This window comes from Sinocyclocheilus rhinocerous, unplaced genomic scaffold, assembly GCF_001515625.1.
Source record: "Sinocyclocheilus rhinocerous isolate Xijiao unplaced genomic scaffold, SAMN03320098_v1.1 scaffold474, whole genome shotgun sequence".
Lineage (NCBI taxonomy): Eukaryota > Metazoa > Chordata > Actinopteri > Cypriniformes > Cyprinidae > Sinocyclocheilus > Sinocyclocheilus rhinocerous.
Genome location: NW_015644625.1, coordinates 428259 through 449487, shown reverse-complemented (window position 1 = coordinate 449487; position 21229 = coordinate 428259). Strand labels below are relative to the sequence as shown.

General features: G+C 39.7%; 2 protein-coding genes, 1 long non-coding RNA gene and 1 pseudogene across 3 annotated transcripts in view; 3 read left to right on the top strand and 1 right to left on the bottom strand.

The window, feature by feature from the left end:
* LOC107758526 (PH and SEC7 domain-containing protein 2-like) overlaps positions 1–4440 on the top strand; it is a 39202-nt pseudogene extending 34762 nt beyond the window's left edge.
* A 2544-nt stretch (positions 4441–6984) lies between these two features.
* LOC107758525 (uncharacterized) lies at positions 6985–14011 on the top strand. Its single transcript, XR_001642036.1, has 2 exons — positions 6985–10325; positions 13835–14011. It is a non-coding gene; the product is annotated as an uncharacterized LOC107758525 (long non-coding RNA).
* Positions 14012–14809: 798 nt separating this feature from the next.
* On the bottom strand, positions 14810–16199 carry LOC107758524 (transcriptional activator protein Pur-alpha-like). The gene has a single exon (XM_016576276.1). The coding sequence runs from the start codon at positions 16034–16036 to the stop codon at positions 15197–15199; it is 840 nt and encodes a 279-aa protein (XP_016431762.1). The 5' UTR covers positions 16037–16199; the 3' UTR covers positions 14810–15196.
* A 3082-nt stretch (positions 16200–19281) lies between these two features.
* nrg2b (neuregulin 2b) overlaps positions 19282–21229 on the top strand; it is a 68995-nt gene continuing 67047 nt past the window's right edge. The window contains exon 1 of the mRNA XM_016576273.1: positions 19282–20006. Within this exon, the coding sequence (XP_016431759.1) occupies positions 19595–20006 (412 nt within the window). The 5' untranslated portion in view covers positions 19282–19594. The remainder of the gene's footprint in view (positions 20007–21229) is intronic.

Below are 21229 nucleotides of genomic sequence, written 5' to 3'. Positions count from 1 at the left end.
TTAAAAAAGATATTAGTAATAATTATATCTTTTTAAAATCATATTTTATTTGTAATACATTTTTCATAATTATTTTTATAAATATTCAATAATGTAATGATTGAAGGTTTGTGACAATGGTATAGTAATCTAATACTAATGAAATTTATAGCATTGTATAAGCCTATTGTTGACTGTTCAACAAAAATTGTAGGTGTTGTACAGTATTTACATAATGGTGGTTCTAATTTATACAGGAGGAGCAACTGAAGTCCCATGAGAACAAACTGAAGCAGATTTCTCTGGAGTTGGAGGAACACAAGAGGAGCCCACCAGATCTGACGCCCAAGAGCAAAGAATCAGAAGAGTATCGAATCAAAGAGCACTATTTAACATATGAGGTCAGAACAATACAAAGTCACCTGTCTCAGAGCTCATATGAATGCTTTTTAGATGTTACAATTATGCTTTAGCTCTTGTACAGGCCTGATGGAGAAGAACATATAGGTTTGAGTCAAACTTGTTAGAAAACACACCTTTTAACCTTTGTTTTAGTTATCAAATGATTGCTTTTAGCTGATTAAGTACTCACTGGTCATAAAATAGCATCTGTAAAACATCTATATCAGTGGTTCCCAATTGGTGGGTTGTGACCAAAAAACAGGTCACAAGTCTGTTCTGATCATGGTCCTGGTCAACAGGGAAAATAATGCAAATCACAAATAGTAAAATGCAACTAATCAAAACCAATCATTTTAATTTAAAGTCATTTTAATCTTTATTTTTTTCTCTGTCTGCAGAAATGTCGCTATGAGACGTACGTCAGCCTCCTGCAGGCCAAGTTTCGCGCAGGAAGTGATGATTTGGATAAGATTGAAGCCAGTCTGTTCAGCGGGGAGGCGAAAGAAGGTCACCTGCGCAAAACTCAGTCCAGCCCGTCAATCAGCCAAGGTCAGGGGGTCAACGGACGGGCCGGTCATAAACATGCCCCAGAGCACAATAGCTGAAGAGCCTTCTTTGACCTCTGAACTCATGTGACACACTCACGTCTGAGCCTGACTGCAGTGGGTTCGAATACGCGAGACAGAGTCGAGAGAAATACAAACGTAGCATTATAATGTCCTTATTATTTCAATGTACAGTAAATTTATTATGACCATTATATGTATTATTAGTATTATTACTACAACAATAAACATTGTTAATACTGCTATGAACATGTGCCAAAAACGAAAAATGAGGAGACCCGCAAGCGTCGAACGCTTTGGAAAAAAAGCAGAAAGCTGTGCGCCTAGCGTTTTCCACGCGTTTTTAGGCGCGACATGTGAACGGCCCCTAAGTGGGAAGAAATGACAACACTGCATATAAAGTCAAGAGAAAGTGAACTGCAGCATCACAAATGTGTTGCAGAGGATGCACTGTGACATGCAGCCACGTTGTGATGTCATTTAGAATTTTACTGTGACATTACAGTGACAAAGAGATTCATTTAGAGTCCATTAAAGGGACAGTTCAGCCAAAAATGAAAAATCAGATCCTCATATCACAAATCTGTACGATTTTCTTCTGAAGAACATAGAAGATATTTTGAAGAACGGTGGGGCCTAAACAACATCAGACCCCATTTACTTCCATTGTAGGGAAAAATAATAATGCCTGAGACACATCTCAAAATATCTCCTTTTGTGTTAAGCAATATATGGAAAGCCATACAGGTTTGGAATGACTTGAAGACAAAATTTTCATTTTTTGGGGTCAACTGTTGCTTTAAGAAGTGTTATGAAGGCAAAAAACATCACATCACATCACATTGACATCACAAAGCAACAGTGTGATGCTTTGGGATACTAGGTGAAATGTGTGTTTTTAACATTTCAATGTTAAAGTCAGTTTAATATGCGGAGACGACAAAGTATTTTGTCAAAGTATGATTCTTACATGCTTTGTTCAACAAAATAATCTTCACAACAAACTTTTTTGAATTTTGAAACCTACATACAATCACTAAAAGTAAAAAGCTAAACATAGTCTATGAGCAAATTACACCACGGTCACTTGACTTCAACTTCTCCACCATTAACCTTCCAACAACAACAAAAAACATTTTCCCTGAAAGTTTGAGTTAGAATAGTTTGCTAGAGCGCAATAATAAACACAACAAGGCTGTTAAAGTGACTAGTGAGTAGATAAGCTTTCCTGTTCATCATGATGATGTTTAAAGGGATAGTTCACCCAAAAATGAACATTTTGTCATTAATTCCCCTCATGTCGTTCCAAACCCATAAGACCTTCGTTCATCTTCAGAACACAAATAAAGATATTTTTTGATGAAATCCGAGCGCTTTCTGACCCTGCATAGACAGCAATGTAACAACCAAGTTCAAGGCCCAGAAAGGTAGTAAGGACATTGTTAAAATAGTCCATGTGACATCAGTGGTTCAACCACAATGTTATGAAGCTATGAGAATACTTTTTGTGCGCGAAGACACAAAAATAACTTTATTCAACAATCTAATCTCCTCCGTGTCAGTCTTAGATGCACATTCACAAGAAAACCACGACGCATGCGTGTGTTGAATTTTTGAATAAAGTCGTTATTTTTGTTTTCGTTATTTTTGTCACATTTGCAATTCCGTCATGGCACAGAAATGACACATTTCACCTTGAAATAAATCATGAAATCACTTTTCAGTGTTTGACATTCTTTACGACATCACAACGTGTGTCTATCCCAAGGCTGTGTGCGGTAATGGCTTCCTGATTGACAGGTCTGGTTTAGATGTAGCATTTAATGTAATTGTGAGACGCTCACAGTATCGGCCTCATGAAGTAGCCAGTTTAAGGGCTTAGCCGCACGTTGGGGTGCATGTAAAGATCACTACTGATTACTGATGTAAAGAAACACTACTGTCTGTAGTGTTATACAACTACCCCCTTGTAATTATTTATTATGTTATATTTATTAATTGTAAATTTATTTTCTCCTTTGGGAGCCAATATAGCGGGAAGACGCTTGTAAAGATGACTACGTTTGACCCTCAATTAGTTTAGCCTAACCCGCACCGTTGTTTTTAACTCTCTTAACTGAAGAGATGACGGCTGATTAATGGATCCAGAGATATGTCGGATGTTGGAAAATACAGTGTCTTAACACGGGACAGGGTATGGGACATTGTAATTGTATGCGCACAAGCGAGGAAGGAAGACAATGCAGTATGCAAAACAGTGACGAAGAGGAAAAACATTTCAGACTGAAAGCGACGTCCTCATTTTCTCTATTCAATGGACCACTAAGCCTCTATGTGTCTCTATGTGCCTGCAGAAAATTCAACCTGGACTGAATATTGAGCAGCAGGACTGCAAACAACACACCATGAACCTCCCTGCCTCTTCATCTGAATAGCTGTAGCGAATCGAAACGTCTCAATCCTGGAAACGTGTCACTTTTGAGGAAGATAATTGTTCTTGAGCCACCAAATAGGACTTAAAAGGTACAAACTTTGAGCAAGTGCAAGTAGATTTTTATAGTCCTGTTGTAAAGCATGAGGACATTGAAAGTGAGAGAATGAGCTTTTGGCTCTTTTATGCTTTATGGGTGTGGAATGACGTAAGAGCTGCAATTTTATATATTCTTAGTAATGGCTTTCTTAAAGGGACCTCTATAGCCTACTTTTCGCTTTGGCTGTTGTGCTAACATGATTTTCCCGTTTAGGGTAGAACTCAGACGCTGTTGTAATAAAAGATTGTGATGATTATTTCACCATCTCCGCCTGTATGGAAGGAGTCTGTGTTTCATCTCATTTAAAGTCCTTATTTCTGCCACACAGGTTAGTAGGAGCTCGTTTGCCAAGTGTTGCATTAATTATTTCTTACATAACAGCACAGGTACATCTTTCTTCTCATATCTAATGTCTTTATTGTAATGCAAAATCATAGATTTTCTTGGGAAATTCTATTACATTATTATCAAGCAGGTATTGCCAATTAACAAATCTAAGGCAGCAACTCTTCAAGCCAACATGAAACGGCAACCCATTTTACTTCCGCTTGGTTGAAAAGAAAGTCACTTTAGTGGGAGCAAGTCTCCTCTGAAATAACATGCACTGAATAATCACCCAGGATAAGACAATATGTGTTCTCAAAGAGTTTTTTTTTCTGTTGACTTAAGTTTAAAATGTCAGTTAAACTATAGAGCACTGAAAGAATGAGTCCTAAAACCTAGAAACAATTCTGTATTTTTGCACCTTTATTTCCATCGTCCCAATGTCAGCGGGTTTTTTGAATGAGTTTTTAGTTAAACATCTGATATATTTTGTGGTTAACGCAAGCTCAAATATTTTCAACTTCAACGGCAACTTTAAAATACATAATACCCCATTTATGATATTTATTCAAGCTTTTTCTTATCTTGAAAAGGGCATTTGCTAACAAAGGACTACAGAGGTTGTTGGGGACATTAAACATCACACCGAACAGATAAACTCATCTACACACAATCTTTATTTTAAATAAAGTTTGAAAGAGTTTACCTCTGCCAACTGTATTTAGGCTTCAAAGTTCATAAAATTTGTGTTTTGTGAAGCTTTATCTTGATGATTGCTATTTAAGATATTTCTAGAAAATGTAGCCTCAGATGTAGGCCAGACCTGATAACACTTCTACAATTTCTGTAACCAACCACTTTAATATTATACAATTGTTTTCTAATTATATATCAAGTACATTGCCTGTAATAGCCATTAGAAACTGCAGTGAGAACATTGGCATTGACGGCTTGCAGTAGTTTTTCAGTATTTAAAGTTTGTTGGGCAGCTCGTTAAAGGATTAGTTCACCCAAAAATGAAAATTCTGTCATTAATTACTCACCCTTGTGTTGTTCGAAACCCGTAAGACCTTCGTCCATCTTCGGAACACAAATTAAGACATTTTTGATGAAATCCGAGAGCTGTCTGACCCTCCGTAGACAGCAATGCAACTGAAATGTTCCCAGGTCCAAAAACATAGCAAGGCCATCGGTAAAATAAGTCCATGTGACATCAGGGGTTCAACCGTAATTTTATGAAGCTACGAGAATACTTTTTGTGCGCAAAGAAAACAAAAATAATGACTTTAACAATTACGGTTGAACCCCTGATGTCACATGGACTATTTTACCGATGTCCTTTGTTTGTTTCTGTGCGTTGATCGTGGTAATATCCTTGCTGTATGGAGGTTCAGAGAGCTCTCGGATTTCATCAAAAATATCTTAATTTGTGTTCTGAAGATGAACGAAGGTCTTACGGGTTTGGAACGATATGAGGGTGAGTAATTAATTACAGAATTTTCATTTTTGGGCGAACTATCCCTTTAATATCAAGTTAAGTCAAAATTATAGTTTCGTAGCTTTAAGTCTATGTCTGTTAACACTGACATCATTTGAAAGCTAGATGCTAAAGCGGATGCTAAACAAACTAAATTGAAATATTGAAATAAAGGTCCCACTTTATATTACGTGGCCTTAACTACTATGTACTTACACTTAAATTAATCATTTGGCACATTGTACTTATATTTTTGAAATATAGTAGTCAACATTTGAAGTGGATAAAAAAAATTCATCAACGTTGTCCTAAGACAAGAACGCGTTTTAGGTTTTCGGACTACTTTGATGAAAGGTTTTGATCCACTTCAAATGTTGACTAGTGTACTTAATAGTTAAGGCCATTTAATATAAAGTGTGACCAAAAAAATCATCCTGCACAGTCCAAATGCTCTCTGTGAAAACGTCCCTCCTGCCAACACAACCTAGCTCTGACTAGCAACAGGAAGTAGCATGTATCTTGGTTCTCAACTGTGGCATAAACAATAGAAAAAAAGATTGTGCTGTTCAGCATAAAAACTCCCGTTTCAATTGAAAGCACATGGGTTAAAGTAGGTTATTTTAAAGCAATTGGTGTTGTTAAAGAACTATTAGTTTCATGTTAGCATGTTCTGTACTAGCTTGATGCTTTGAACGGGTAATTTACCCAAAAATGAAAATTGTCATAATTTACTCACCCTCGTGTGGTTTTAAACCTGTTTGACTTTCTTTTGTTATTCACAAAATAAGATATTTTAAAAGTCAATGGGGTCCAAACAACTTTGATGACAGAATTGTAATTTTTGGGTCAACTATTCTTCTAAAGCGCCACTGGAAGTGTACGCAAGAATTCAAGAACACGAAAACCAATCATTGCCAGGGAGGAATGGATGATTTATTGCAATTAGTCATTTTCAGACACAAAGGCTTTCCAACTCAAGAACAACATACGTACCTGTACAAAAACACACTTGTTACCAAGAAATGTAAATCTGATTAAAGTTGTGAGAACACGCAAACAGCCAAGGGAACAAACAGAGGATGCAGAGGAGGAGGAGGATGGTTGTGGCAATGATGAAGAGTAGAACACGATGGATTTCTAAGCCAATTTAAGCACCATATTCATGTTATAGGAAAGGCTGAACTGAATACCTTAGAATGTATGACTTAATTTTAACATGGGTACACACATGAGAATAATCATCACAGTATTTTTTCATTAGACATTTTTAACCAACTAAAGAAAATAACAGTTGGTGCACTACTTAGTCATCATGCAATTTACTTTAGTAAACTTTCTGTAACACAGACAAAATAGACTTTAATATGTAGAAGAACTTCATAGATTTCTGCCAAACAGCAATAGTCACAAAGCCTGGAAAGTAATTATAGAATCTTTGAATGTGAGTTCACCTATCAAAAATAATATGCTGATTTTTTATTTTCTTTATATATTTAAAGTGCAAGTATTTTATCCATTTGATTCAATGCTTTCTGTAAGTATAAAATAGAAAGAAAAAAACAGCAATATGCTTTTTCCCATATACATTTCCTATGCATATAGGAACACATATATAGGAATCATATACATATTTATATATACATATATATATATATATATATATATATATATATGCCATCTTTTTTTAATAAAGAGGAGCATCATATGTAACAAACCATATATACACACACATCACAGGTCATATATATATTTTTAAGTACAACACATTTGATAGGGAATAAAAAGGAAATGGTTGGTGGGATATGTGAATACCCTCCTTGTGCATTGACCCTCGATGCAGGACCACTCCCAGACAGTCTGCTTAATACGCAAAACGCTCACAGTTACATGCTAAGCAGGTCAAAGCCTTGAGCTTGTGAGACCGAAGGAACGCGAAGTATGAGAACTAACCCAAGTTGGTGACTGGCCGTGGTTTAAAAGGGAAGGGGAACCGGATAATCGCGCGCACACACACACACACACGCTTCATGAGATTAACAAGTAGATCAAGTTAAAAGGTTGCTCTTCGTATTGGAAACTGCAGATACGTGAGGGCTTTAAGGTGTCTGTGCAGCTCCGTTAGTTCAGTTATGCTCATTAAGGACAGGTGACGTTCGAATCAGCACCTGGAATTGGAGAAAAGATTGAAATTGCTCTTCCAGTCCAGAATGGAGTCAGAGTACCGTTTAATTTTTTGTCCCCACAGCCTGTTGTGCATCAAACCAATACTGGTCTTTGCTGGTGGAGAGCTTGAACACTATTACATGAGAAAGTCTGGCTGTACGATGCCACCCAGACAGGACTGAGCCATTTAGTACCCACTAGCACCTTCATGATTGACTTAAAACATGTGCGTATTCGATCGAGGGTGCATTTTTGCATCGTTTTGCTCTAGAAAACACCTTTAAATGTTACTTCCAGTTTAAATTTCGTACTGTGGCACACATCGAGCAGTTTTCGTAATCGCATACGGGCAGTGATAGGAAAAAGATTTGCTTACCGGTCTCAAGAGGAAAAGAAATATAACGGTGTACAAATAGACCTAAAATAGCCCCTACAAGAGAAGCATGCCATTTCAGATTCAGTCTTGAAGAGATGCGAGGGCATATCGAGCGAGACAAAGTGCATATGTATGCTTTAATATTGTGCAGTGGTAAACAAGAGACCAAACGCTCCGCAGGAATAATGTCAGCCTTGATCCCCTATAGACTTCCTCATGTGCTTAGCACGAAATGGGCCTTTAGCATGGGAGTCTGTGGCTAGAAACCCCCAAACTGTCCGTAGGCTGGTGGCTTTAGTACATATAAAGGTCTCGTTTTTACAAAACCCTACATATCCGAGTATCTGTGACGTTTGGGTCTGACAGCAACAACAGGCTTTTCACTGCAGCACTAGTGAGCTTGCTTATGTCGAGAGAGGGTTTGAGGAAAAAGTCTATATTTTTTCCTAACAACATTCATAAGATATTTGATCAAATAAATAGTTATGAATATCTCTGACTGAAGCATTGTGCATTTAATATTGGCTAAAATAAAAAAAATACATATATATATATTAGCAACCGAGTATTAAACTACTCCAACCACCGAGAAGCTTAAGTGACTACATCACTATATTTTTAGGTCACACAGGATTGCGTCTGATTGGCGGAGAGCAGATTTGCCGCCATATACGCAGGTGCTTTCAGACGGTCCCTGTTTGTGGTGACTGGTTTAGTTAGTAGGATAAACCCTCAACTTTTCAAAAAGGTTAGTTTAATATGCAGAGACATGTTTCGATTAGAACGAGCCTCAAGCGTACATTTTATGTCGTTGCAGGGGACGAGTATCCACACACACAAAATGCCGACCTCACGCAAGATTCAATCGTCCCGCAGAATCCGATCCCCCCTCAGACCCCAAGAGGTAGCCATCAGTAATGCCTTTTCAAAAACATTGCATTATTGTCTTCTAGATACTCAAAAGTAGTTTTTCTGTTAATGCTTTTGTAGCGTTAACATTCATAGTTCGTATCATCTGGAATATACGACTGGATTAACAAAAACAGAATGGCAAATGTTTAATTTGACTATGTGTAGCTTTGATTATTTTTTATAGTTATCACACCATCATTCAGCGATTTAGTAGGATTTCATATCAGGCATTGAATAGAGTACCCATTATAAGATTTTTTAGGAAATAGTTTTGCTTTGGGGGTCCGAAGGGGGACGTGAACCTGCGGCGGGACTGAATTTTGGGCAACGCCACCACTGGCACGCAGCCTACAATATATTGCACACGATACTGAAATGTTAGCACTGTAACTTTAGTGAGAAAAGTAAAATCTCAAGATGCGATGTGACGAGGTTGACAACTAATGAATTCAGCAACTGGTAAGACCGGCAGAAGTAAATCCCACGAACGGGGATATTAGCACCATACAAAAAAATCATACAGGCTACTGCCTCGGCCGTAAGTCTACTAATATAGGCCTACATTAGCATAATGCTGGGCTGTAGCGAGAAACATACGTACAACCTTATCACGCTGTTTGTTTGTTTTTTTACACTCAGCTTTTCTTTTTTTTTTTTTTAAACCTGTGTTACTTTTTTTAATTAATTTATATATTTTTTTACACAGAGCATGACTAGCAGACCTCCACCGCCTTTAGGTGACTACTGCTGCGTTCACGTCGCGCCAGAATTATCTAAGTTTTTGACAAGCACAAAAACAGTTTACCTCTTAATCATAATTTGAAAAATTTCGCAAAGTCTGACATCAAGGACAAAACCGCACATGGATCGATTTTGCCTTTGAGCACCGCCACGGAAAACCAAGTAATTCTGATATGACGTGAACGCATCACGTCCATGTTTACGTCAGTGCTGTTTGATTATGACATCATCGTTCTTTTCCCAGCAACGTGGAGGGCCAAGAGCCCGTGCGCCTCTTTCTTTGATTGGCTTGTCGAAGAAGTCATCGAAGAAACTCCACGCCGTTGTGACCCCAAACGACAAAGAAAGACAAACAGCAATCGGAAAGAAAATGATCGAACACGTAAAGCATGTAAACGTGTGGAGAATATAAGGCACCAGAGTTGTTTTTTGACGTTGTAGAGGATGCTCTGCGCAGATATTAACGCAACTCGCACTAGTGGACAGCTCCTTTTTGAGTACCAGGCCCCCTCCCACCCCGTCCCCAAAAACAAAATAAAGAAAAATTCCCACAGAAAACGTGGGCAATTTCATAAGGATCTAAGTACATCTGATTCACAAAATCATAGTTTGTATATCTAAGTTAGCACTTCAATGAAACCGTCTGCCCAAATGTCAGAGGGCAATGGTGCAACAGGGTTCATATTTAACAGGAACAAACGTCAACCGGTTGTTTTAGCAATGCCTTCGCTGTGCGGCTACCGAAGCACACATTGCATGACACGTGCAAACAAACAATCTCATTTGCTTTGTGTATAGAGTTAAAAGGCAAACGAGTAAACAACATATCTAGATTTCCTCATATGCATTTCAAGGTGCACTTGGTCATTTTTGGTTTATGTGAGACATGAAGCTTCTTCTGCCATGATAAATTTATTTTGCAAATGAACGTGACTAATAACATTGAGTTTATGTTGTTAATTGGTTGGTCACGTGATCTCAACATGGCGGCCCCCATGATGCAACCAGCGAAAAACTGTTGTGTAAATAATGGAAAAATGACCAAGTGCACCTTTTAAGTCGAACCAGAAGGGGTGACATCCACTGATATAAATTGGATAATCTAACAAAAGTGCATGTTTAAATATTCACAGCACTCCCGCATCACTGTTCCTTCACTTCTGATGTTCGTTTGCATGTTGAACCTTTGGTTCAAACGGTTCCTAAATAATAGCTTTTGTGCTGGAAGTCAAAAGTGAGCACTAATTATATTTCTTCCTCTTTTTCAATTTGCACCTTTGGAAATAGTATTACACTGCAAAAAATGTCCAGCTTGTTATCCAGTCAAATACACAGCATCTTTAAAATAATTTACTTGACAAGCAGAACTGTAGGAGTGGGGTCAGTTGCTCCAATAAGCAACAAGCCACAGTGACGTCACTCACTTTGCATGCTCTCTTTAATAACCCCAATGTGCATGCTGAATATCAGCAGCATTTTCACGTCACTTTGTACTTTTTTAATTAAGAAAGTACATTTTAAAATCTGCAAAACACATTAGGGCATCAGTTCTTACACATGAAGCGGTCGCTGCCAAGTTGGCAACATGATTTACCGGTGTCAGTGCTGAAGTGTTTAGAAAGCATATTGAATCGTATTACAACTGACCCCACTCATGTTTTTATATAAAGTGTCATTTTACCATTAACTAGGCATGTTCTTTTATTTCCAGTATTGACATTTTTTGCTGTGTCATGAGTGGTCTGAATAAAATTGTGCAAACTGTTGGATTTTTCTTAAAATAATAAAATAACTAATATATATATATATATATATATATATATAGTTGTAAGGATATTTAGATATTTGTACTGGAAAACAAGTGGATTTTTGCAGTGCTGCACAAGAGCTTGGATGTGTCACACACGTGGGTAAAGAGGGATATACATTCAGCGATTTAGTAGGATTTCATATCAGGCATTGAATAGAGTACCCATTATAAGATTTTTTAGGAAATAGTTTTGCTTTGGGGGTCCGAAGGGGGACGTGAACCTGCGGCGGGACTGAATTTTGGGCAACGCCACCACTGGCACGCAGCCTACAATATATTGCACACGATACTGAAATGTTAGCACTGTAACTTTAGTGAGAAAAGTAAAATCTCAAGATGCGATGTGACGAGGTTGACAACTAATGAATTCAGCAACTGGTAAGACCGGCAGAAGTAAATCCCACGAACGGGGATATTAGCACCATACAAAAAAATCATACAGGCTACTGCCTCGGCCGTAAGTCTACTAATATAGGCCTACATTAGCATAATGCTGGGCTGTAGCGAGAAACATACGTACAACCTTATCACGCTGTTTGTTTGTTTTTTTACACTCAGCTTTTCTTTTTTTTTTTTTTAAACCTGTGTTACTTTTTTTAATTAATTTATATTTTTTTTTACACAGAGCATGACTAGCAGACCTCCACCGCCTTTAGGTGACTACTGCTGCGTTCACGTCGCGCCAGAATTATCTAAGTTTTTGACAAGCACAAAAACAGTTTACCTCTTAATCATAATTTGAAAAATTTCGCAAAGTCTGACATCAAGGACAAAACCGCACATGGATCGATTTTGCCTTTGAGCACCGCCACGGAAAACCAAGTAATTCTGATATGACGTGAACGCATCACGTCCATGTTTACGTCAGTGCTGTTTGATTATGACATCATCGTTCTTTTCCCAGCAACGTGGAGGGCCAAGAGCCCGTGCGCCTCTTTCTTTGATTGGCTTGTCGAAGAAGTCATCGAAGAAACTCCACGCCGTTGTGACCCCAAACGACAAAGAAAGACAAACAGCAATTGGAAAGAAAATGATCGAACACGTAAAGCATGTAAACGTGTGGAGAATATAAGGCACCAGAGTTGTTTTTTGACGTTGTAGAGGATGCTCTGCGCAGATATTAACGCAACTCGCACTAGTGGACAGCTCCTTTTTGAGTACCAGGCCCCCTCCCACCCCGTCCCCAAAAACAAAATAAAGAAAAATTCCCACAGAAAACGTGGGCAATTTCATAAGGATCTAAGTACATCTGATTCACAAAATCATAGTTTGTATATCTAAGTTAGCACTTCAATGAAACCGTCTGCCCAAATGTCAGAGGGCAATGGTGCAACAGGGTTCATATTTAACAGGAACAAACGTCAACCGGTTGTTTTAGCAATGCCTTCGCTGTGCGGCTACCGAAGCACACATTGCATGACACGTGCAAACAAACAATCTCATTTGCTTTGTGTATAGAGTTAAAAGGCAAACGAGTAAACAACATATCTAGATTTCCTCATATGCATTTCAAGGTGCACTTGGTCATTTTTGGTTTATGTGAGACATGAAGCTTCTTCTGCCATGATAAATTTATTTTGCAAATGAACGTGACTAATAACATTGAGTTTATGTTGTTAATTGGTTGGTCACGTGATCTCAACATGGCGGCCCCCATGATGCAACCAGCGAAAAACTGTTGTGTAAATAATGGAAAAATGACCAAGTGCACCTTTTAAGTCGAACCAGAAGGGGTGACATCCACTGATATAAATTGGATAATCTAACAAAAGTGCATGTTTAAATATTCACAGCACTCCCGCATCACTGTTCCTTCACTTCTGATGTTCGTTTGCATGTTGAACCTTTGGTTCAAACGGTTCCTAAATAATAGCTTTTGTGCTGGAAGTCAAAAGTGAGCACTAATTATATTTCTTCCTCTTTTTCAATACAAGTTCGAGTGGGGTCAGATGCTCTAATAGGCAACAAGCCACCATGACGTCACTCGCTTTGCACGCTCTCGTTATTAAAAACCCCAGTGTGCATGCTGAATATGAACAGCATTTTCACGCCACTTTGTACTTTTTTTTAAAAATTAAGAGTACATTTTAAAATCTGCAAAAAAAAACAAAACATTAGGTCATCAGTTTTTACACTTGAAGCGGCCGCTGTCAAGTTGGCAACATGATTGACAGGTGTCAGAGCTGAAGTGTTCAGAAAGCATATCGAATCGTATTGTTTTTATATTACGTGTCATTTTACCATTGACTAGGTATGTTCTTTTATTTCTAGTATTTACATTCTTTGCTGTGTGTCATGAGTGGTCTGACTAAAACTGTATATATAAATATATATTGTTTTCAGGATGTTTAGATATTTGTACTGGAAAACAAGTGGATTTTTTTGCAGTGCATAAGAGCTTGAATGTGTCACACACGTGGGTAAAGAGGGATATGCACACACTCCTGCACCATCCTGGACACGGTTCATACATCATGTTGTCGATAGCAGCGTCTTACTGTTAAATGGTGGGTAAGTGGGTAACTTTCTAGATTTCCTCATATGCATTTCAAGGTGCACTTGGTCATTTTTGGTTTATGTGAGACATGAAGCTTCTTCTGCCATGATAAATTTATTTTGCAAATGAACGTGACTAATAACATTGAGTTTATGTTGTTAATTGGTTGGTCACGTGATCTCAACATGGCGGCCCCCATGATGCAACCAGCGAAAAACTGTTGTGTAAATAATGGAAAAATGACCAAGTGCACCTTTTAAGTCGAACCAGAAGGGGTGACATCCACTGATATAAATTGGATAATCTAACAAAAGTGCATGTTTAAATATTCACAGCACTCCCGCATCACTGTTCCTTCACTTCTGATGTTCGTTTGCATGTTGAACCTTTGGTTCAAACGGTTCCTAAATAATAGCTTTTGTGCTGGAAGTCAAAAGTGAGCACTAATTATATTTCTTCCTCTTTTTCAATTTGCACCTTTGGAAATAGTATTACACTGCAAAAAATGTCCAGCTTGTTATCCAGTCAAATACACAGCATCTTTAAAATAATTTACTTGACAAGCAGAACTGTAGGAGTGGGGTCAGTTGCTCCAATAAGCAACAAGCCACAGTGACGTCACTCACTTTGCATGCTCTCTTTAATAACCCCAATGTGCATGCTGAATATCAGCAGCATTTTCACGTCACTTTGTACTTTTTTAATTAAGAAAGTACATTTTAAAATCTGCAAAACACATTAGGGCATCAGTTCTTACACATGAAGCGGTCGCTGCCAAGTTGGCAACATGATTTACCGGTGTCAGTGCTGAAGTGTTTAGAAAGCATATTGAATCGTATTACAACTGACCCCACTCATGATTTTATATAAAGTGTCATTTTACCATTAACTAGGCATGTTCTTTTATTTCCAGTATTGACATTTTTTGCTGTGTCATGAGTGGTCTGAATAAAATTGTGCAAACTGTTGGATTTTTCTTAAAATAATAAAATAACTAATATATATATATATATATTGACTAGGTATGTTCTTTTATTTCTAGTATTTACATTCTTTGCTGTGTGTCATGAGTGGTCTGACTAAAACTGTATATATAAATATATATTGTTTTCAGGATGTTTAGATATTTGTACTGGAAAACAAGTGGATTTTTGCAGTGCTGCACAAGAGCTTGGATGTGTCACACACGTGGGTAAAGAGGGATATACACACACTCCTGCACCATCCTGGACACGGTTCATACATCATGTTGTCGATAGCAGCGTCTTACTGTTAAATGGTGGGTAAGTGGGTAACTTCCGGCGATGAGTGAAGAGATGCAACTGTTTGAGTCTGTGAGGGTTGTGTGTGTGTAGATCGATCCCACATTACAGTAACGTCTGATTATCAAGTCATTCGTTCTGTGCATCATAGATGCATTAGTCCTCGTCCCCGTCCCCGTCGTCCCCGTGCAGGCCCTCCGGTAGCATCTCGCGCGCCCTCCGCTCCCGGCTCCGCTCCTGGATCTTCTTCATCTCGTCCGCGTACTTGCAGAAGGTCGCGCCGAATTTGGACCACACTTTGCAGGGCACCGTGATGGAGTTGCGGTAGGTGGGCTTCACCTCGCTGACCCGCATGAAGACGCCGTACTTGTTGGAGCCCACGTCGAAGAAGAAGCGCTTGTTATCCACCGTCAGCGACGTGCCCTCGGGCAGCTCCGCAGGGTCCTCGTCCACGCCGAAGTCATCGATGAGTTTGGCCAGCGCGTCGCGGAACTCGATGAGTCCCTGTGCGGGAAGCGCGATGGTCTGGCCTTGCGAGGCTCCCAGGCCGGGCCCGCGGTTGACGGTCTGCCGGATCCGGAGAAACCGCCCCCTCTGGTTCTCCTTCAGATCCATGTAGTACTTCCGATTCTCGCGCACCAGGAACTCGCTCTTAAGCGCCCTCCTGGGCTCGTCCTGCACCGTGTCAGGGTTGCTGGGGCCCAGCTGGGCGTAGTGCTCGATGAAGTCTCCTAGGTAGTCGCGAAACTCCACGGCGACGGACATGGAGAGAGTCAGGCGGCTCTTGTTTCCCCCGGCCCCGACCTCTGCTATCTTCAGAAAGCGGCCTTTGGCGTTCTGCTTCACGTCCAGATAGAAGCGTTTGTTCTGGATGTCCACCCGCTTCGAGGCGAGCTCCTCCGTGTCGTGCTGGATCCGCGACGCGGCGCCCGGGTGCATCGGGCCGGGGCCTGTGGCGAATCCACCGTGCTCACTTTCACTGTCTCTGTCCGCCATGATGCAGCCTCCCCGCTTACCTTCTCTCTCCGTCTCCCTCAGCCCTGCTGCAAAAGCGACTGCTGCCGAGCGACCGCGCAACTCTCGCGAGATCTGCTGCCAGAGACGCTTCCTGAAGGAGGAGACGCAACCTCCGCGACCAGCCTCAACTTGGAACAGATAAGCCGCAAAAAGAAAATAATAAACAAAACATTTTTAGAGGGTTACAATAGCCTACATGACATTCTGAAATAATCTAAAGCGCATTATATTATTCTTATAAGTATACCACTATTGGATTGTCTTAAAAGCAATTGAATGTTTAGAGTTAGCCTATGTAAAGGATTCAAATGTAGGCTATATCAACTTCTTTCTTGAAAAAAAATGTAGCTAATTACATTTATGAATGTATGATTTTGCAAGGAATAGTATTAAATAATTAAAATGTAATATGAAAAGGATCTGTTTTCAAAGAGTCACTACAGGTTTTAGGTTTTACGACATTCTGTAACCATTTGTGGATTCCGATGTACAAACCTGGTTGTCCTAAAATTACCTTCTTTTTTTGTAGTAGACTCCCAGTTGTTGAAGATTCATGTCAAAGATTAGCGGCTCGTTTATTTTGTGTCAGGATGTTTCTACAGAAAAGCGGTTTGTTCAGCATTCTGAAGCATCAACTTCTCCACTGACTTCTATAGCCTACAGAATGGGTTCGTACATGCGTTGCGCATCTTTTAGCTCATCTTGAAGTCTCCGTCTGGTGGAGGGGCTCTATTTCTGCAGTCCGTGAGATTCTTCAGATCAGTAGTGTGTTGGTAAAAGTCACATCAGCGTTACGATTGCGCATGAAGCAGTCATTTGGATCTTTTTTTGCCATTCTTTGGAAGCTTTTAGTCATTCTTTTTGTCTGTGTTCATTACCAGATGTAGATTATCTCTCCTATTACCATGACTCGTGTGCATATGTTTAATAAGTGTATGTGTGTGTGAAAGAGAGACAGGGAAAGGGAAACTCGAAAGAATAGGCTAATAATAATGTCAACATGATGGTGTTTTATTACTGTTAGATATTTTCACACATCCTCTTGCATTTATCTTGTTACAATATTTGTGCAAGTATGCGTAGCTGGAAAAAATAAGAATTAAAAGTGACCGTTAAACTAGATTAAAACGAATAAGATGTCAAATTACTCAGTCACAGACAAGATGATAGGGCTTAGTAATGGTAATGATATGGACTAATAGACACACATACCTGTTTGCTGTTTAGCACAACGGACAGCGACAGCGCCGCGCCCACAGAGACTGTCAACACGTGATTTTTTCCAGATTTATTATGAATGAGTTAATGAATTCTGAGGTTGTTGCTCATTAAATGCTTTGAGGACGCATAAAAGCATGAGTAGAAGTTATATACTCTCCATAGGCGTAATGGTTTTTCTACTGTTCAAATGGTATTTTCTATCGCCCTACACCAACCCTATTTTCTGCGTTTTTTAGATTTCAGAAAAACACCATTTAGTATGTTTTTTAAGCCATTTTAATTACGGGGACATAGACAGTGTCCTCAAAAACCACCTTTACATTGTAATACCGCTGTCATACCCATACAAATGTGTGTCCCCCGTAAACCACCCTAACCAGAGCTACTGTGCAAAAGTCTTAAACCACTATAGCATTTTCATTCAAATTGATTTTCTTGTCACATGACAACAATGGCTCCTGCAAGTTGGTTATGCTACAGTTACTTTTCATTTGTCAGTCAAAAATGTTCAAATATGAATAATATTCTTTCTTAAACAAGATTGTATACAAATTATTTCTGATAATTTTCAGACATTTTTTCAGTTTTTGGTAAGTTATTTTGACTCTTTAATGAAAGGCGCATTTTATTAAGCTCAAATAGAGTAACTTATGGGTTTTAATGACTCAGAGATAACAAATGTTATTAATAAATAATAACTAATATTAATTATGTTGTTTTAAATAAATATAATCACAATTATTAAAATATATATATAATTAAATAATATTAACATTAATAAAGATTAAAAACATTAAAAATGAAAATACCGCGAAAATAAACGTTTTTTGAAAATAATAATGAAGTTCGAGATCAAGTATTTCAGTAGGCTACTTTTTTATTTAATGATGGCCGTCATTAAACACTTTTTCTGGCGAAAATGGTATAAACGTTTTTCAAAAATCCAACGTGAATACAAAGATTACATTGAAAAAACTTGGTGCCTGTGTTTTAAACTAGATTTTTGTCATCTCGAACATTCTTGTTCGTCATTGACCCAGTAAAGCAAACGCGAAAACAATATCGACGAGAATCTGAAGCGAGACAGGTGTTCGCAGCCCATTTCTCTGTTGCGTTACACACTCGCGTTGTGACTGCAGATGTCGCCCTACAGCAGCCTCAGGACAGGACGGCAATGGCACATTCATTCTCTCGCGACGCATTTACGCATGATGTAACCCTAATGTTCAAGTTAAAAACCCAGTCCAAACAGTGCACAAAATAACCCTCCAGACTGTGGCGAATCATTCGGCTCATTTAGTTTGACTCGTCATGACGGCGCAATGACCGGTCCCCTCCTCTCATTATAGAGCCCTGGGTACATGGCAAATACCCGCAGGACCTGTTGCCGGGGTAAATATGGCTGATAGGATGCTCGGTGGTTTGCTGTGTATCTGTCTTCTTGGAGCGTGGCGGATCGCATTTTGGGGCAAAATGGTGAATGTGACCTGAATGCGGATTGTTCTCGAGTAGAAAATCACGGCAAACGCACTTTTCACCAGGCATCGATTGCATTTTCAGCTGCTTTTCGCAGCGTTAGTCATCGCGTCAGCGGTCTGCCGCGGTGGCCCGACTGCCGTTTCTCTATTAGTTGATGTCGCGCGGCGTATTAACACAATTTACGCACATTTACGCCAGCAGGTTGCCTGCTTTCGAGGGATTTCTTTCTAAGGCTGGCTGGTAGGTCGGACGCTTCCGTGTCATTAGTGCACATTTGCGCCAGAACTTCCAGCAGACGGCTGAGATCTGCTCACGTAAAAGTCGCTGAACGGAGGGCGCGCGCTTGTTGCATTGCCCAGCCGAACAGCAGCGCGGCGGAGCGCGTCTTTGGAGCTTTTTCGCATCTCCGCCGATTTTGTGTGCACGAGCGAGGCGTCTTTCTGCCCGTCCGCGAGATGTTGATGATGGTGATGATGACATTGGCTGGATAGATAGATAGCTAGCTAGAGAGAGAGAGCGAGAGATAGTGTGTGAGAGAAAGAGAGGGAGTGTGTGCGCGAGGAGCGTCTTGCAGCAAAGGAGCGTCATTTATGCTTGCATGCTAATTGAGTTTGGAGATTGTGCTTTGAAGGAGAATGCAGCAGCCCAGCAGTGACCGGGGCTGATTCCGGTTCCTCAGCGGCTGGTGTTTCCCCGTCACCAAGTGCATGGGGAAAGCGGCACACGCAGATGGCATGGACACTTGCGCAAACCCATTCGCACTCAGTCCCCCAGCACCTTCTGCCCCGAGAGCACTGCAGCAGCGCCGCCGGCCGCCCCTGAGCCACAGCAGACGGCATGAGGAGGCTTGATCCGGTGCATTTCTCCATGCTCGTCATCGGGGTCTCCTTCGCCTGCTACGCCCCGAGTTTGGATTCGCTGCAGGACCAGGCTTACCGATCGGCCGTGGTGATCGAAGGCGAGGTGAGCTCGCTTCCCGAGAACATCTCCGTGGAGCCCTACAGTGTGAATGTCAAAGTGCTGGACGTGTGGCCGGTGAACAGCGGCGGGCTGGAGCGCGAGCAGCTCGTCACCGTTGGGGAATTCGGCTCCGAGGCTCCGTGCGTGGCGGTGGAGAAGCACCACAGATATATCTTTTTCATGGACCCTACGGAGGAGCCTTTAGTATTCAAAGCGTCGTTTGCACCTCTGGACAGCACCGAGAAGACCCTCAAGAAAGATGTGGAGAGCATATTGTGTGAAGACTGCGGTAAGTTTATTCACTGTGACTGTGGTGGCTGTGGCTCTTCATTGTTAACGAATAACGGCTCGTTCTCGGAGAGCATCACAACGTTGCGTTTTGCTCTAGAGGAGAACGGGAGATGGGTCGCTTGTGTTTGGGCGTCTCTGCAGTATTGTTCTAATCACCGTTATAAACATTTAGGTGTACACCAGTACACACGCACACACAAGCATACAAGCACAGAGAGAGGCATTGACCACGTCTGTGGCAACATTTATTCCGTTAAACCAGCGAGAACTAATTACTAATAGTGACTAATGAGTTCTTCACTTTCACCAGTTCAGTAGATACTAGAAAGATGTATGTGTTCAGATACATTGTAAAAATTATTATTATTATTTTTTTTTTGGAGATTTTTGGAGTATGTTTTACAAGATAATATTATTTCAGTCTTTCTACTTTAAAATTTAATGTTACTTGCTGTTTCTTTGTAATTATTTGTAAAATAGTTTCAAAGTAAATCCTACACCATTTTTTTCAGTGTAGTGACCAGTATCTATTCAATTCCAGCTTTGGCTTTGATTTGCACTGTCCCAAATGATGACAAATATTGTACCATTGTTACTGGTAATACATTTTACTATTATTCTGTATGAGGATCTGTGGTTTAAGATATCAAGCATCTGCTCTTAACTAGTATGTATTCCAGTTGTCGCTATCCATATTCCAGTTTTGCAAATAACTATTCTTCTTATATATCCCAATAGTTTAGTAACTTTTTAATCTCATGAATTGCATGTTTTACTTGTATTATGTCAGTTAGTCACTAGTTACTTATTAGTAAGATTAAAAATGTTTTCTTTAAAAATTCTAATACGCTCTAATAAATCAGTACTACACTGTAAAAAAAAAAAAATAAATAATAATAATAATAAAGCTTACCAGAGTCTTTCTACTTCAGAATGTCACATTTTTATGTTTTACTTGCTTTGAAATTTACTACCAGTTTCTGGGTGAAAATTGTTTTAAAGGGGTCCTATTATGTTTTTTCACTTTTTTAATTTTAGTCAGTGTGTATGTAGTGTGTATGTTTGGGCATAAAAAAGATCTAGAAAGTTACAAATCTCAAAGTCCACTCCAAAGGGAGATATTTCATTAAAAAAAAATCCCTTTTCAAGAACTACAACGAACGGCTCGTTTGGACTACAGTGTTGGTTTCCGGGCTTTGTGATATCACAAAGCGGCTCATT